At 38.6% G+C, this 18,243-nt stretch overlaps 1 protein-coding gene across 1 annotated transcript in view; it reads left to right on the top strand.

Annotated features, from left to right (window-relative positions):
• MYO3B (myosin IIIB) overlaps positions 1–18,243 on the top strand; it is a 365,933-nt gene that overhangs the window by 150,973 nt on the left and 196,717 nt on the right. The window contains exons 8-12 of the mRNA XM_061201698.1: positions 474–629; positions 13,195–13,291; positions 14,270–14,386; positions 14,877–14,981; positions 17,386–17,469. Coding sequence (XP_061057681.1) covers positions 474–629; positions 13,195–13,291; positions 14,270–14,386; positions 14,877–14,981; positions 17,386–17,469 — 559 coding nt within the window. The remainder of the gene's footprint in view (positions 1–473; positions 630–13,194; positions 13,292–14,269; positions 14,387–14,876; positions 14,982–17,385; positions 17,470–18,243) is intronic.

Genomic DNA, 18,243 nt, shown 5'->3' on the forward strand with positions numbered 1-18,243 from the left:
GAAATCAAGGGGTTGAATTTTCTCTGTGAAAGTTTCTTTATGATTCGTTTCTATCCTTGCAAACTCCTAAATGCATTTTCCCCACCACCAAATAGTGGACATTTCATATACTTCTAAAATAAAGTATATAGACTAATCAGCTTGGCTCCATTGTAAACATTTTTCTGTAATGAAAATTCAGACAGAAAATTCAGTCTGGCCAGTCTATTTTTCAGTGTTTTGAATATTTCAAATTAAATTGATTGTGTTTTCAATATATATTTAAAGCAAACTAAAATAGATTTCTGATGTTTTGATCAATTCAACTATAGAGAATGTTTTTTCTGTTCTGGTACCTATGAATAAAGAAAGAGCTATGTAAGGTTAGTGATCAGGTTTTATAAATGAGCTTTTTCTCCTCCTCTCTCCCGTATTTACAGGGGAGCCAGGTTTCTAAGATTGTACTTCACTTGTTTGTTGATTTTTGTAAACAGGTGTCTTATTAAGGATTTTGAAAAGCGGCCTTCCGTCACACATCTCCTCAACCACCCATTTATTAAGGGAGTCCACGGGAAGGTTTTGTTTCTGCAAAAACAGCTGGCCAAGGTCCTTCAAGACCAGAAGCATCTAAATCCTGTTGTTAAAACCAGGTAGGGTCCTCGGCATCTTCCTGCTTCCTCTCTCTGGTTATTTATGAAAAAAACGGCATGTCATGTGTTTTGATTTGCCCAGCATTATTACCGGTAATTATCACATCCGTGCATTTTTAAGTTTCATTTACATGACATTAAGTACTCCATGCCCGGTGGATGAGAGCAGGAGAGCTTCAGAAACAAGCTGCCCATTTGTGCTCTTATGGCTAATTTCTCTCAACTGTGGCTGAAATCTCACTCCACCCTCATGTTCTAGTTAAAAACCAATGCATATATATTTATATTTAATATACATGTAGGTTTTTAAAAATTCCACCAATAAAGAAAACTGGATGAAAGCAGCCACGGCTGAGATTGTGTGAGAAATCTTTACTTGGCTATTGCAGGCTAGAGAGTAGAAGTATAAGTATAAGGTGGTTTTTGAAAGATTACAAGTTAAACACTGGAGGCTTTTTCTCTAAAGTGCTCTGAGCCCATTTTCTTTAGTTAAAAATTCCTTAGAGGCAATTTAGTATTTTTAAATGATTTTTTTCCCCAGATATCATCTATGCTATCTAAAGCAACTGTGATTTTCCCCCTCTCCTATTTTTATAGAGTAGATTAAAAAAAATAAATGTTTATTTTCAAGGGCAGTTGCTTAAAACAGTATTCTGTGGTGGTCTCTAAGAAATAGATCTTTGGTTTCTGTCCAGAGGGTGGCAGAATTTCTCTTTAAAAACAAACTAAATGCAAATAAAGCTGCTTCCGCAGCTCAGCAATTATTTGGTTTTACAAAACTGGCCAGGATGCAGATAAGCTCTAATCCATTATTACTAAAAGAACATTCAAAGGACTGGAGGTGAAGAAACTAAAATATCACAAGTCACAAGTTCTGGAAGTATTCGTGTATTCTGCAGAAAACTGTTTACAAATCAAAGAGCATCAGAACTCTAGGAGCTAGAGGCATAGTTTCAAGGTGACTATATCTTGCCGATTCCCACCCCTGCCCCGCCCCCCACAACCCAGGTTCCCTTTTTGATAGCTCAAAACAAATTTTTTCCTACTCTTTTCCCTTTTCCACTGCAATTTCTCTTTCTATGGCTTGCCCGTGGGGTAGAGAAATGCAGAGAAATTCTTGTAACTTGGTGCCTTTTGAAGCAGTAGAATTTGTGTTTAAGCCCCAGGGAACTGAAATCTTCTTTTCTTCCTCTGCTTTTGTTCCTATCCACCAGCCACCACCCTTCTACCACACACACACACACACACACACACACACACACACACACAGAGCACCGCCACCAAAAATGAAGATGAAATAAAGTACAAACCAAGCAAAAAAAAAAAACTCAGAATTTAAATGCTCTCAGTTGAATCAGGTGTCTTCTTGTTTCTTCTGATTTGCTGCAGAACAATTTCTGAAACTTAGTTGCAAAGTTATTCAGCTTTTCACTTTTGCCTGAATTTGCCTGTCCAGATGTGTGTCCTCTTTTTAAACACTTTTCTCCCTTTACCATAGAAAGCCAGGACTCCAGGCTCTCTCACCCCCTGTCTCTAATTTCTCTTTATCTTTGTTAACTCCTTTGATGTCAAAGGCCTCATACGGTCAAAGACCCTTCTCTCAGGGTCTTTGTAATCTTCAGTTTCACTCAGAAGTTTGTGTTTCTTTGAAAAAGTCACTAAAAAAATACAACCTCACAAATAGGTATCAAAACTTTAACCAGCCACTTCTTTAGGAGAAAGGAAAATTCTAAAGGAAACATGATGCATGAAATTAACACATCTTACCACCTGTCCTACACTATTACTTCCTCTTAGCAAGTGGCAGGGAGTTGGCTACATGGGTGTTTTTTTAAGCCCATCCGGAAAAATTCTCAAATATCATTTGACGCTGGTAATTCAATATATTTAAAGTTGTGAGCTTCCAAGTTAAGGTGGAATAAACAAAGAATAATTGAGGTGAGCGCATAGATGAGTGAGGCGAATACCCAATTTACATTTTTCTGCACAATTATGGTCACACAGCAAGTGGTACAATGCAGTGGTTAAAAAAACCCTGACTCTGCCAGGTTTGAATCCCAGCTCAACCACTTATGGACAAGTTATTAAATTTTTCTGTTCCAAAATTTCTTCATCTATAAGATGGAGATTATTTTGAGGGTTGAGTCAATACATTAAAAAATACTTAATGTTGATAACAGAGTTAAACCTCAGTCAATGGTAGCAGTAGTTGTAGAAGTTGTATACTTTGTGGTCTGTTTAATTCAGTCCTCCGTTTCTTTTGGCCTTAATCTGTGCAAATTCATCTCTATTTACTTACCAAACAACATCATGAAAATAAACAGTACTGAGATACTAAATGTTAAAAATATAAATTTCTGTCTCTTTTTTAAAATCTAATTTATTCATTTATTCATTCCAGAGATATTTATATGTGTGTATGTGTCAAGCCCTCTGCCGAACAGAGGAAATCAGATACAGTTCCTGATAAAGAGCTAGTAGTCCAGTGTGTGAAACAGACAAGAATCAGATGAGAAGAGCTCAGCATGAAAAGTACCTGGATAGAGGGTTGCCCGGAGTACCTCCCAGAGTACCTGGGAAGGGTAGACCCTGGAAACTGGTGGGAAGGTGATCCTTGAACTGCCCTGAAGAACGAATAGAAGATAGTTGGGGAAGGAGGGTTATCCCACGTGGAGGAAAGAATGAGCAAAGGGTAAAGGCACAGAGGCTGGAGAGAGCTTAGGGGATTTGGTGAACAATTAGTTGGCATTGCTGGAGCTTGGCGTGGGACATGGGGAGGGAGAAACAAGGCAGGCAGGGGCCAGGGCATGATGGGCTAAGGAGCTTGGATTTGTTCCTTAGACACTTGGGAGCCACAGAAGGATTTCAAGCAGAGATGTACTTTAGGAAGATTGTTCTGATTGCAGTGTGGAGAATGAAATGGAGCTGGGCAAGGCTGGAGCTAGGGAGGCTAGTGAGAGCAGATTGTGGCAATTGTAAATAACAGAAGGTATTAAGGTAATGGTATTGTCAAGACTTAGTGGTGAATTGGATGAGAGATATTAGGGAAAGAGAGAAGCATCACAGGGTCTACCTGAATTGGCTGCCTCCCTACCCTGGTTCAGACTGTAATCAAACAGAAATTGCAAGACACTCAGAGACAGAGACCAGTAAAAAGACTTACTTTGCTTCTTCTTCATATCCTATCAAATGCCACACATAGCCTATGCAATGCCATGTACTTCCAGATATTACACAAAGCTTCCAGCTTTCTGCCCAAAGAAGTGTTCTTCAATGGTCCAAACAGTCCTGAGACCCCCAACTGCAGAGACTTGTTTAGTTTTGAGAACTAATGCAGAGAAATGAGAACTACAGCCTACAGGGGGAAATTTTTTTACTGTTTTTTACTGTTTTACTGTTCCTGCAAAGGCAGGGAATGTTCTGTCCTCTTCAGTACTTTCTCCAGGGGCGAAAGAAGTTGGTATTTTCAGGGGGTTGCAGAGAAGAAGGCAGGTTCTTAAAGGATGGGGAATAACTTGGATAGGTGAAGGGGAGGATCTTATATAGAGGGAGACATTGAAAATAGAGAGAAGGTAACAGAGGAAGCAAGAGGGAGGGAGATCAAGCACCTAAGAGGAAGATTGAACTTAGAAAGAATCTCTAGGTTGAGAAAGACACAGAAAGGTTAGATGAAGATATCCAGAAAATTTGAGGGGTGGGGAGCAAGAGGCAGAGGAGATACTATGAGGAAACTCATGTTGAATGGCCTTTAGCTTTCCAAAAAAAAGTAAGCAAAGTGGTCTCAAAGTTGGGAGTGAGCTGTGGACTCCAGGGAAGTGTTAAATCTTTGAAATAGCCGCTATGAGGAATATGATAAAGGGTTCATTAAAGGTGGACATAACAATTGCTCAATAGCACAGAAAACCCACGTGGAACTTAACTGAATAGCATTACATTGTAGTGAAGTTAATCAGTGTTTAAGATAATGCATGTAGAGCATTCAGGAGAGCATTTGGCATTAGAACCTCTGAAAAATTGTACCATCAGCACCATCACCTTTTCCATCTATCATCTCTACCAATTCTTAGCCGCAGGAGTAGGAGTAGAGAAAGCAGATACTGTGGTCTTCTTCAGGCTGGAGACTGGCTTGGATGGACATTGATGGGTGGACACGGGGGCAAGAGAATCTGAGTAGGAGAGTATCCTTGAGGTCTTTTTGGAGATTTGGAAGAAAGTGAAGCCAGAGTGGCTTATTGACTTTGAATGTGGGTCTGGGTCAGGGCAGTTACAATGGAGTTACATGTAACTGGCAGTTACAATGAAGACAAAAAGCAGATTCAGTGAGAGGATGGTGAGAAAAGAGATTGCAGAACTGAGTCCTCGGGAACTTTTTTTTTTTATACTGCAGGTTCTTATTAGTCATCAATTTTATACACATCAGTGTATACATGTCAATCCCAATCACCCAATTCAGCACACCACCATCCCCACCCCACCGCAGTTTTCCCCCCTTGGTGTCCATATGTCTGTTCTCTACATCTGTGTCTCAACTTCTGCCCTGCAAACCGGCTCATCTGTACCATTTTTCTAGGTTCCGCATACATGCGTTAATATACGATATTTAGTTTTCTCTTTCTGACTTACTTCACTCTGTATGACAGTCTCTAGATCCATCCACGTCTCAACAAATGACTCAATTTCGTTCCTTTTTATGGCTGAGTAATATTCCATTCTGTATATGTACCACATCTTCTTTATCCATTCGTCTGTCGATGGGCATTTAGGTTGCTTCCATGACCTGGCTATTGTAAATAGTGCTGCAATGAACATTCGGGTGCATGTGTCTTTTTGAATTACGGTTTTCTCTGGGTATATGCCCAGTAGTGGGATTGCTGGGTCATATGGTAATTCTATTTTTAGTTTTTTAAGGAACCTCCATACTGTTCTCCATAGTGGCTCTATCAATTTACATTCCCAGCAGCAGTGCAAGAGGGTTCCCTTTTCTCCACACCCTCTCCAGCATTTATTGTTTGTAGATTTTCTGATGATGCCCATTCTAACTGGTGTGAGGTGATACCTCATTGTAGTTTTGATTTGCATTTCTCTAATAATTAGTGATGTTGAGCATCTTTTCATGTGCTTCGTGGCCGTCTGTATGTCTTCTTTGGAAAAATGTCTATTTAGGTCTTCTGCCCATTTTTGGATTGGGGTGTTTGTTTCTTTAATATTGAGCTGAATGAGCTGTTTATATATTTTGGAGATTAATCCTTTGTCCATTGATTCGTTTGCAAATATTTTCTCCCATTCTGAGGGTTGTCTTTTCGTCTTGTTTATGGTTTCCTTTGCTGTGCAAAAGCTTTTAAGTTTCATTAGATCCCATTTGTTTATTTTTGTTTTTATTTCCATTACTGTAGGAGGTGGATCAAAAAAGATCTTGCTGTGATTTTTGTCAAAGAGTGTTCTTCCTATGTTTTCCTCTAAGAGTTTTATAGTGTCCAGTCTTACATTTAGGTCTCTAATACATTTTGAGTTTATTTTTGTGTATGGTGTTAGGGAGTATTCTAATTTCATTCTTTTACATGTAGCTGTCCAGTTTTCCCAGCACAACTTATTGAAGAGACTGTCTTTTCTCCATTTTATATCCTTGCCTCCTTTGTCATAGATTAGCTGACCATAGGTGTGTGGGTTTATCTCTGGGCTTTCTGTCTTGTTCCATTGATCTATGTTTCTGTTTTTGTGCCAGTACCATATTGTCTTGATTACTGTAGCTTTGTAGTATAGTCTGAAGTCTGGGCGTCTGATTCCTCCAGCTCCGTTTTTTTCCCTCAAGACTGCTTTGGCTATTCGGGGTCTTTTGTGTCTCCATACAAATTTTAAGATGATTTGTTCTAGCTCCGTAAAAAATGCCATTGGTAATTTGATAGGGATTGCATTGAATCTGTAGATTGCTTTGGGTAGTATAGTCATTGTCACAATGTTGATTCTTCCAATCCAAGAACATGGTCTGTCTCTCCATCTGTTGGTATCATCTTTAATTTCTTTCATCAGTGTCTTATAGTTTTCTGCATACAGGTCTTTTGTCTCCCTAGGTAGGTTTATTCCTAGGTATTTTATTCTTTTTGTTGCAATGGTAAATGGGAGTGTTTCCATAATTTCTCTTTCAGATTTTTCATCATTAGTGTATAGGAATGCAAGAGATTTCTGTGCATTAATTTTGTATCCTGCAACTTTACCATATTCATTAATTAGCTCTAGCAGTTTTCTGGTGGCAGTTTTAGGATTCTCTATGTATAGTATCATGTCATCTGCAAACAGTGACAGTTTTACTTCTTCTTTTCCGATTTGTATTCCTTTTATTTCTTTTTCTTCTCTGATTGCCATGGTTAGGACTTCCAGAACTATGTTGAATAATAGTGGTGAGAGTGGACATCCTTGTCTCGTTCCTGATCTTAGAGGAAATGCTTTCAGTTTTTCACCGTTGAGAATGATGTTTGCTGTGGGTTTGTCATATATGGCCTTTATTATGTTGAGGTAGGTTCCCTCTATGCCCACTTTCTGGAGAGTTTTTATCATAAATGGGTGTTGAATTTTGTCAAAAGCTTTTTCTGCATCTATTGAGGTGATCATATGGTTTTTATTCTTCAATTTGTTAATATGGTGTATCACATTGATTGATTTGCGTATATTGAAGAATCCTTGCATCCCTGGAATAAATCCCACTTGATCGTGGTGTATGATCCTTTTAATGTGTTGTTGGATTCTGTTTGCTAGTATTCTGTTGAGGATTTTTGGATCTATATTCATCTCCTCGGGAACTTTTGAGAGATTATTGGGAACTAGTCATAGCTGAACTTGTGGACAACTTCAGTGGAGGAGAAATAAAAGTTTTTAAAGAATTGACAAAGAGGAATCTTGAAATTAGAACCTGAGAAGAATTAACAAAGTGATTGGTAGGGTATCGGAAAACCAAAGACTGGAATTAGGGGAAGGAGTAGAGAGAAAGGAAAATGGGGGTCAAGTGCTGGAGAAGATGGTACGAGAGGGTGATATGAACTTTTTAAAAGAGAGAGATTGGTTAGGGAGAACAATGGATGGAAAAAGGCAGAGGGGAGCAAGGAGGGCACTCCTTTCCCCACCCCACCCCCCAACCACAAGTGGATGGAAGGTGGAAGGAGGCAGGAACATTATGGGGAAATGGTCCATTCCAGTTATGATGAGGAAATAGACACGTATTCAGGAATAAGGCTAGGAATCATGGAGAGCTCATTCACAATAGAGCAGAAGCTGTACTGTGTATTGTTGACTGAAAAAAAAAAGCACAACCTAAAAGTTGAGAGTTACGTTTTATTTGATGGACGAAACTGAGGGCTTAAGCCTGGGACACAGCATCTCAGATAACTCTGGGAGACTGCTCTGAAGATGCAAGGCGGGGAGCCAGGATATGTAGGAGTTTTTTTGCAGCAAAGACCAGGTGGTTGATTGTTACTTAAAGAAAACCAGATATCTCAAGTTAAGGAATTTAGCACTTTTCTGTATATGGGAAGATGCAAGAGTCTGGGCTCAGTGGAATCATTCCTTCCATATGCACCTCAGCTATCTGGGGCCAGTATCCTGTGCTTTCACATCCTGAGTCTCCTCAAGGTGCACAGTGGGGGATGGCTGCAGCAGTTGACTGCTAAATGATGGGCATCAGACATCCTGTTTCCATCCTCAGTTCCCTCAGAACTCATCTTTGGAGATGCCGTAATGTGATGGCTTGATGGCTGCACATCCTCTGTTCACTGATAAGGCAGCCCATATTTTTCATTCACAGTATAAAGAAGAGCTTGAGTGGTGAGGCCCCACCGCTCCTCTCCTGATGTAAGTGTTCTAGCTCTTCTGAATGGTGCAGTTTCTTGGGACAGCCAGACTGTGATCCATTCCCATTGCACATTATGTATATGAGGCACCTATGGAGAAGTGACATTGTACTATTTGAGATTTGATACCATTTCCTGATGCTGATTGAATGAGTGAAACGATTGGAATTTAAGTTTTTCCAGTAACTTATAATTTTTCTATAGCATATGTTCGACTCAGGAACAGTAGAGAGGTTATGCATCCAAGGCTGACTCTCTCAAAGGAAGTCACATAGCCCTAATATTCTGTGAGCAATAGTTTAGGGCTACATTTTTACTTAACCTGTCAGGGATGCTGTTAAACAATTTGGTCATTTCCTTTACATCAGCTCCCATTTCTTTGACTTTCAAAAGGAATTTTTCCCCAAATCACTTTTGCAAATCCCTGAATTCATCAATATTATCTGGTATATCATGTCACTATCAAAGTTAGAGACGTCGACATGAAAACATGCTTTTTAAAAAATCACTTCACAAGGGTTAGTGGGAAAAGAGCAAAACCTCTGTCTGCAATTAGAGTAGAGGCAGGAAAAGCGCTGGTTGGCTGTGCTGTGACCTGACCCACTCCCACCTTCCAACCTCCCATCATGGACTCAACTTCTAGCCTCAGGAAAATTGCAAAACCCAGCATGTTGTTTGTTCCCCTGTGGGTGGTTTGGGACTAGCTGAAACCACAAATGTTAAACCCTCAAATGCCAAGGGTCTACTACCAAGTATTACTTGGTAGAACAATTAAGTTGCTGGTTGTTTCCCCGCTCTGTTTAATGGATTTTGATTCTACCCTTGCAATTTGCCTGAGGCTGATTAAAACAATGACCTCAGCTTTTCTGATTTCTTTTCAACCAACAGCAGTGGCCCTTAAAAACAGATTTGGCACTGCTTCACTGCTGAGCTTTCCCTAGTAAGTCTTGCTCACTCGCTTCCTCTTTTACCTGCAAACATGCACCCCCCACCACATATATACACATACATCACATTACATACACTGTTGGGTTCTTGGAATCCTGTGCAAATGAATGACTTTTGAATGATTACTTCATCAAGTGCTGAAGATGCTTGCCACATAGCAGGTTAAGGATTTTCCTGTTTTCCTAACAGACAAGAAATAAAGCCATACCCTGATGTAATCTGCTATCTATCTCTGTCTATCTATAACTGAATGAGTGAATTAATATTTAATTTTCTGCTGGTGTCACTGATTCTTGCTGCCTAGAGAAGATAGCTATATCAAATACACTTAATATAATTGATAAGATGCTGATCTATTGAAATTCTGGTCAAAAACAATGCTTGGATGAAAAAACAGGGAGATACTATAGAGATTTCCACCCAAATAATTCTTGTATTTTTTAATCTATGTATTATAATGTTTGTTTGATAGATATAAGCTTAAATTTCAGATCAAGATCGAGCTCATGTAGTTAAAGTTATCTAGGTGGTAACTTTACTCATATTTGGATCTCAGTAGGATGGTGTTACACCTAGATGCTTTGCCATTATTTTTCTCATGCTAGGTCCATGATTATGTGATTATAGTAAAAAGTTTCTCTTTCATCCACTCTGTTATCAAGAGGTATACTGAAATGGAAATAATGATTTGGAAGAAATATTCAACATCACTGCCTTTGTTGGAGTAATAGTACTCTATCCCCAATTTTGAGTAACATTTTCCTTACATTTCCCTTTTTCCTGATCCCTGAATCCTTAGGTCAACCCTTCTCACCACTACCTGCCCCACACCACACCAAAACCAAACTCCAAGAACCAGCCTAAGCCAGGGCTTTGAGTCTCATCCTCTCTAAGCTTTAACCCCCAAACTCCATTTGTCTGGGAAGCCAGGCTTGGCAGACAATATACTTAGGGCTTCATGAAAACAAATAGAAAATCTAGCAAAAAGCAGTATAGACTTTGTTGGGATTTGAAAATATCTTCTAAATCATCAAAACTATAATACCTTACCATATACTCTTAATTTAATAGAATGCCTTTTGCTTTATCCAACCATTTACCTATCTCTCCATTCCTCTAAGCTTTGGAATACTCAATCCAAAGTATTTAGTTGGAAATCTGTAATTTTCACATTAAACAAGGAATTCTTCAGCAAAAATTGATAATAGATGCTACTCTCAAGTAAGGCACTAGGTGGAGCACGTGAACTTAAAGGAAATTTAAGTTGATGGTTACTGGTGACAACAAATTATTTAACTCAAGAAAACTATAAAAAAATTTAAACCAAATTTCTTTTGATTAATTTCAACTAAAAATAGACAAATGTAAAACAATGTAACACTTTTAATAAATATATGTACTCTAGGATAATGTAAATTAAAAAGATAAAAATTGGAGTAAATAATTTTTTTCTCTTCATTCTCTCCAAACACTATAGCCAAAGCAGGAAAATGAAGCAGGTAGCAGTTTCAGAAGAACACTAGTTGGGGAATACTGAGATAGGGCTGGAATATATTTTTTTCCCTGAGTGAGAAAATGAAGTGGTCTGTATCAGAGTGGAAATACCTTGCAAGCTCAGATTTGCGGACAGCATCTGCATGATTCCTGGAGGTTAAATCTGTGAGATAGATATACAGATAAGCTCTTCAGGGTTCAGAAGATGACAGTTTCGATCCTGGTGGTATTGCATTGTACATGTTCACAGTTATAGTCACGACTTTCTACTAGAGTTTATTTATTTGTAATATTGCAAGTGAGGTTTGTCAATGCTTCCATTTTTAGTTGGCTGTAGAAATGTCATCCAGCGTGCAGCTTGACATCCCTATATACAGTTCAGGCTGACTTCAAGTCCAGGTCAGGAGTTACTGGAAGAAAAAAAAAAATCTCAGGAAACTCGCCATTGACTCAGTGATATTTTGAATTCTGATTCCCCCGGTCAGCCTGTTACCATATACTTCTCAGAGTACCATGCATTCTGTCCAAGGTATTTAGTTGCATTCAATGGGGAGACAGAATGGAGAGTGCTTACTTCATCTTGACCCGAACCAGAGCTGTGGATTTTTTTAAAATTCCTGACTTTCTTTGTCAGAAGATGCTTGAAATAAACTCTAACATAGACTATTTCATACGATTGCAAGATATAAATTTAGGAAGGAGATAAACTAGCTGAATTTAATATGATGAGAATTTAATTTATTAAAAATATGTTGCAATATTTTGTTTTATGGTGAACTTCAAAGGAAAAAAATGCTTGGGTTTTATGTGAAGAGGATTTGGCCAGAAATGTGTACCCTCCTGCTGTTTTATTTGGCAAAGTGGCTAGATAGAAGCAGCTCTGAGTTTTTTAAAAAAGCTGTTTTTCAAACAGATATGATTTTTCTTTGACATCACTAATATGTTAGAATACAGATGAATAAACTGTTCTAATAATAATTTTAAAATATTTAGGTTATAAATTTGACTTTATTAAGTAAAATTAAGTTTCATCTCTTTGGACTTTTATATGAATTAGCAGCAAAATTGGTTCTAGCACTGGAGATGACTAATACCATGCTTAAAATACTCCTTCTTCAAATCTATCAATAATAGGGATTAGGAAGTAACTTTTAATTTAATAGGCAGGAAGTTTTTTAAATGGTGAGTACACTCCCAAGAGAAAATCTCACATATGTACACAAGGAGATGCACATAAAGATACTGAGTGCTGCTTTGTTTTTGATAGCAAAAAGTTGGAATCAGCCTAAATGTTGATCAAGACTGGGTAAAGAAATTGGTACATATTTATATGATGTAATATTACCCAGTGATTAAAGTGACAGTCACTTGCTCACTCACTCTCATTCTCTCTCTCTCTCCCTCGTTCCCTGTCTTTCTCTCTATGTATGTATGTGTGTGTGTCTATCCCTGTCACCTTTTATGCCCAGTATCATCACAGGTCCGTATATATATATATATATATATATATATATATATATATATATATATATATATATATATATATATATGGAAAGAGAGAGAGAGACAGAGAGAGAGATGGGAGAAGGGGTGGGTGGGGAATCATGATGTTGAATGGAAAAAAATAAATTTGCAAAATGAAACCACCAGTATGATATCATTTTTATAATTTAACATACAAAATCTGTGTATTATGGGTACATATATGTGTATGACCAATAATTTTAAATTGGAAGGATACCCACGAAATAGTGGTCACTCAGGAAAGGGGAGTGGGATGGAACATGGGTCCCAAAGGGCTTTAAAATAAACAAGATAAAATGTAAGCATTTATTGATTCGTTGGTATCTGGTATATTATTCTCTGAAGTTTTCTGTAGTTTTAAAAATTTCTCAAGACGCGTGGGGTGGTGCTGGTGGACAGCAGGAGGGGACCTCAAGGGAAGTACCCTAGTGAGAATTACATGCCTGACACTGAACAGAAAACAATGCAAGGAAGTGCTGTGGTTGGCATGTAAGAAAAGCAGACATAAGTGTTAGATGGGCCCACTTGGCTGTGCTCCTCATGGCAGCAGAAGGCTTGAGCTCTGGAGCTCCCCTTACCCCTGGGAGCCCTGCAGTGATGGGGAGAGAGCTGGGGACCTGGACTGGACTTGCTCGTCCTGTCCCTTCTCTGAAGTCTCTGAACACGTTGTGTGGTAAGACTGTGGCTGCGTTGTTCTTGTGGCCTACTGTTTGCTATATTTTTTACTGCCTTAGTGCTAATATTCTCTGGATAAACTCTAGGCATGAAAGGATGCATACCAGAAGACCCTATCATGTGGAAGATGCAGAAAAATACTGCCTTGAGGATGATTTGGTCAATCTCGAGGTTCTGGATGAGGTACTAAATATTTAATAGACAATTTTCACCAATGACATTTGTTTCACATGAGTGGTGTGACCTTTCTGTTGTAGATCATATTCTCCTAAGGTCACTTTAAACTTTAATTGTTTGTATAGCCTTGGGGTGAAGCTCAGGAACATTTGGTTGCTGTGACTATGATCCGGTGTTGTGTGCATTTATAGTCCCCCGAATGTCCTAAATGATGAAGAGAAAAGGATTTGTATTTTTCCCGTAAAGGCCTTTATATGGTAGGCTTAAATGATGTACTAGATCAGCTGAAATTATTTTCTGTTTATAGAAAAGTGCACCTTAACCCTTAAATTAAGATAGTTGTTTGTTCTTCATAAAGAGGAGCTTCATTTAGGGAAATAGTGAAGCTAATATAGCTTGAATTCTAAATTTGGAAACTGTGATAGTCCCCATTTAAAATATGCATGTTTAATAGAGCTGTTAATTGCACTGGAGCTGCTTCTGCTGATTCTAACTCTGGGGACCCTTAACTGCAAAGCATGAGTCACTAAAGTGTGATATAAAAGTGTTCAATTCTGCATTCCCACCACAAAAATTTTAAGTGTAATACTTTGAGAAATGAAGTTACAGTTTGTCTGTACTTTATTAATAGGAATGGCCTATTAAATCAAATTCTAAATAGAACATTTTGGTTGGGTGAGACATGTTTTTCATAATAACAAACAAAATCTTTGTTGCATATGTCAGAGTCTTTTAGCAAGTCCTAAGTGGGCCGAATTCTTTTAGCATATTCCTAATTTTTTCTTTTTTCAAGGCAAATATCTGCATTTAGGATCATTAGGGTCCTAATGATTAGGATTCTAATCAATAGGGTATGACTTAAATGGACTATTTTAATGTTTTAGAGAAAAATATTCTTGTAAGAATACATTTGTTGTTATTTTTAGGATCTCTCCCTTGACTGGAAATAATGTTTACTCTCAGTACTATTTATCCTCTTCTTAGGATACAATTATTCATCAGTTGCAGAAGCGTTATGTGGACTTACTGATTTATACATATGTTGGAGACATCTTAATTGCCTTAAACCCCTTCCAGAATCTAAACATATACTCTCCACAGGTAAGGGATCCTTTATGAGCATGTGGCTCCTTAATAGGAAATGTGAAATCTCAAGGGAAAATAAAAGGGAGAAAAAATGAGAATAAAATTATGTCATCCTAGGGGTGTACATACCCCAAACTGAAGATAATAATGCAACACAGATGGAATTGTTACATTTTGGGGGTAACTTTTTAAGTTAATATGTAACAAAACAGCTAACCATATACCAGGCACTGGGTTACCATGTTTATCTCTCACGAACCTGTGTGACAGGTAATATCATTAAGCCTATTTGGCAGATGAGGACATAGTGAAGTTAATGCCCTTCCACAAGCTTAGGAAGCCAGTAGGTGAAGAACTGGGATTTGAAGTCAGCTCTATAGACTCCAGAGCCTCAGCTCTACAGCCTCCCTGATGCCACAATTCCCCTAATAAGTGACGAAGCCTTGGTTTTGTGGGCAAAAGGTACTGGGACATTAGAAGAGTTCTTTAAGTTAATGTTTTTCAGTTTTCCAGACTTTATCATGGAGTGAAACGTGCCTCAAATCCCCCCCACATATTTGCATCAGCAGATGCTGCTTACCAATGCATGGTTACTTTCAACAAAGACCAGGTAAGGACTTACTGCCCTTCCCCACCAAGTCCCACAGTAGGATGTGTTCTGTCCTCCTCTGCAGCTCTTAAATCTTCCTAAAAACTTTCCATTCTTGTTGCTGGTGCTGACTCAAGGAAATAGGCAGTAAAATAGTAGCTCAGTGGAACAGGAACAGTGATAAAGCCAGAGTAGCAGGAAAATGTGAAAACGCTTTTCAAGAAATGTGAAACGTCCTTATCAAGGGCACTCATTTCCCCTGGTAAAATATAATAAGGATAATTCTAATATGAATATAAGAACATAGAGCTAACGCAAACCTGATGACATGGCAATGACTGTCATAAAAATGGGATGGAGAATGATGGACATGAAGTTCTTTCCAATGAAGGTCTCAGAAATTTCATGGTCCAGTCCTTTTTGTATGAAATACTGCACACAGGTTGATAGTGGTTCTGCACCACACTGTTTAGCTGCCTAGAAATTGTGATGAATTGGGTAAAGACTGAACAAATCTTAAACTCAGTGCTAGTTAAACACAAAGCTCACCCATACGTTTTAACTTTCTGGACCTCTGATTCACAGCAGTGGCATATCCAATCTTTGACCCTTCCTTTACTTTCAATATGTGTGTTTTCCCTTCTGTCTTTATTCTGTTTGAAATAGAAACAATCTAATGTGGTGGGAAAATTTTATGAGAGAAGCACAATGTGTATATTTCCTGAGACCTGTGAAGTCCCAGCTTTGGATTTGCTGAGGAGCTGATTGAAATTATAATAGTGCCAGTTACGAAATGGAGTACCTGGATTCACTATGTGTTAGAAACTTGGCTTCTCCACATTCTTACCTTTCCCAGAGACTTGTGAAATGTCCATAGAATTCGTAGAAAGGAAGGAAATGAAGAGCAATATATGTGTTTCTCAAGTTAAAAAGTTACCCCACTGTGTTATCTTTTTTCTGACACTAAATGTGTGTCTTTACCAACACCAGCCAGTTCTCCAATTCCCTGACACCAACTGGATGTCTAACAGTTCAGTTCCATTCAATTCTGATATGAACTATCCGTATTTAGCACAGACCTCACAGGTTCAGGGCTCAGTCCACAAGACTGCCCCTACTTCAGACACCAGCTGTGAATGGGGTACCCAGGCTACCTACACTTCCTCCTGGCTGACTGCAAATTCAGGGATTCCCACAGCCCCCCACAGGTTTGATAATTCACTAGAACGACTCACAGAACTCAGGAAAACACTTTACTTAGGTTTACTGGGTTTTTATAAAGGATACAACTCAGGAGCAGCCAAATGGAAGAGATGCATAGGACAAGATACAGGGAGGAAAGTGGCGTAAAGCTTCCACACATTATCCTCCCAGGCCTGCGACATATTCACACCGGAAGCTCTCTGAATCTTGTTGTTCAAGAGTTTTTATGACTCAGTCAATCTCTGGCCCTTCTCTCCTCCCCAGAAGTTGGGGTGGCGGGGGTGAAATTTCCCGCCCTCTAAATCATGTGTTCGGTCTCTTTAGTAACCAGCCCCCATCCTGAAGCTATCTTGGGCTCCACCTTGAACCACTTGGTGAGCAGTTAGGTTTGGTTGAAAGGGACTTGTCTGTGAATAACAAAGGATGCTCTCATCACTCCGTCATTCAGGACATTCCAAGGGTTTTAGGAGCTCAGTGCCAGGAACCAGAGACAAAGACCAAATATATGTTTTTTTATTATACCACACCCACTAATCTCCTTTATATATACATAAAGAGTTCCTAGAAACAAATGATAAAAGACCAATAGTATATTTTTAAAAAAAGGCAAAATATGGACTGGTCACAAAAAAAGGAAAATATGAATGACCTTAAACTTACGAAAGGATGCCCAATCTCACTCATTATAAAAGAAGTGCAAATTAAAACTGTACCGAGGTATAATGTTTTGCCTATCAGACTGGCAAAAATCCAACATAGCCAGTTGGTGAGGGTGCAGGAGAACAGACACTTTCATATACGGATACAGTCCTTAGGAAAGCAATTTGGTATTATCTATCAAACTTATAAATGTGTTTACCTTTTGGTACAACAACCCTATTTCTGGGAATTTATTCTACAAATGAACCTGCATGTAAATATAATGACCTTCGTATCGGGTTATTCATTGCAGTATTGTTTGTAATAACATCGGGAAAAACTCAAGTATCCATCAACATGGGATGGGTTAAATAGACTATGGTACATCTGTATAAGGGAGTGACAAATGACTGAAAAGGTTGAGGAAGCTCTCGGTGTACTGAAATAGAAAGATTCCTAAGATATATTGCTCAGTGAAGATTTAAGGTGTACAGTGGTGGATGTTACATGAAAACCATAGCTGAACACACAGGGCGTTTACTGTGCTTTGAATTCTTCACCAACGCTTCATTTTCTGTGTTAGTGCATTGTCATCAGTGGAGAGAGTGGCTCTGGGAAGACGGAAAGCGCCCACCTGATAGTTCAGCATTTGACTTTCTTGGGAAAGGTATTGACGACCTGCTTTCTGTATCGTGGTTAGAAGACTGCGTATTTTCTAAATGATGGAAATACTGGTTTTTATTAGGGGTTACATAGAAACATTCCATCTTTATTATGTTCACCTCCTGATCGCTAGGCCTCTTAAGATGTCAGCATGTCCTCCACCTTTCACATAGTGAAGAAAATAATGCCAGCACCAATTTACTAGATTATCGGCAATTAATTTTTCATGTTTTCAATGTAATACAAACATTCAGCCATTAAGTAGTAAAAGTGGTTAAACATTAGGAGCAGGAGCAGGGAGAGCCACTAAGGTGATTAAAGGATTGGAAAATGGAACTCTCTGAACACAAGTTGAGGGAAATGGAAATTTTCAGCTTGGTGAAATGGACATCAAACGTATAGCTTTAAAAATACCCTAGCAGTTGCTTATACTCAATTAGTGTATTATGAGACTAAGAACAAATTTAAGAGTATTTTTTACAGATGAGGTTTATTGAATATTATAGTGAATAACTGAGAAAAGTGATGGGATCTCTCTATTTAAAATTCTTTCTAAGCTCTTCAGGCATTTTATCTGTCAAGAACTTTAAGAGAAGTGTAGCTGGTTGTAAAAACTAATTGACCTAATCTAGCCTCATCTGATGCTTATACACCTGGGGAAGTGCTCATCTAAGAAAACAATGCTGGTGATTGATGCTAATTTCCCCAAATGGGGTTTTTCCCCCAGAGGATAAATGTGAGATCTGTGGGCTGGGTGGTGTGGGTGGACCTTGCGTGG

The sequence above is a fragment of the Eubalaena glacialis genome, chromosome 1 (genome assembly GCF_028564815.1).
Source record: "Eubalaena glacialis isolate mEubGla1 chromosome 1, mEubGla1.1.hap2.+ XY, whole genome shotgun sequence".
Classification (NCBI taxonomy): Eukaryota; Metazoa; Chordata; class Mammalia; order Artiodactyla; family Balaenidae; genus Eubalaena; species Eubalaena glacialis.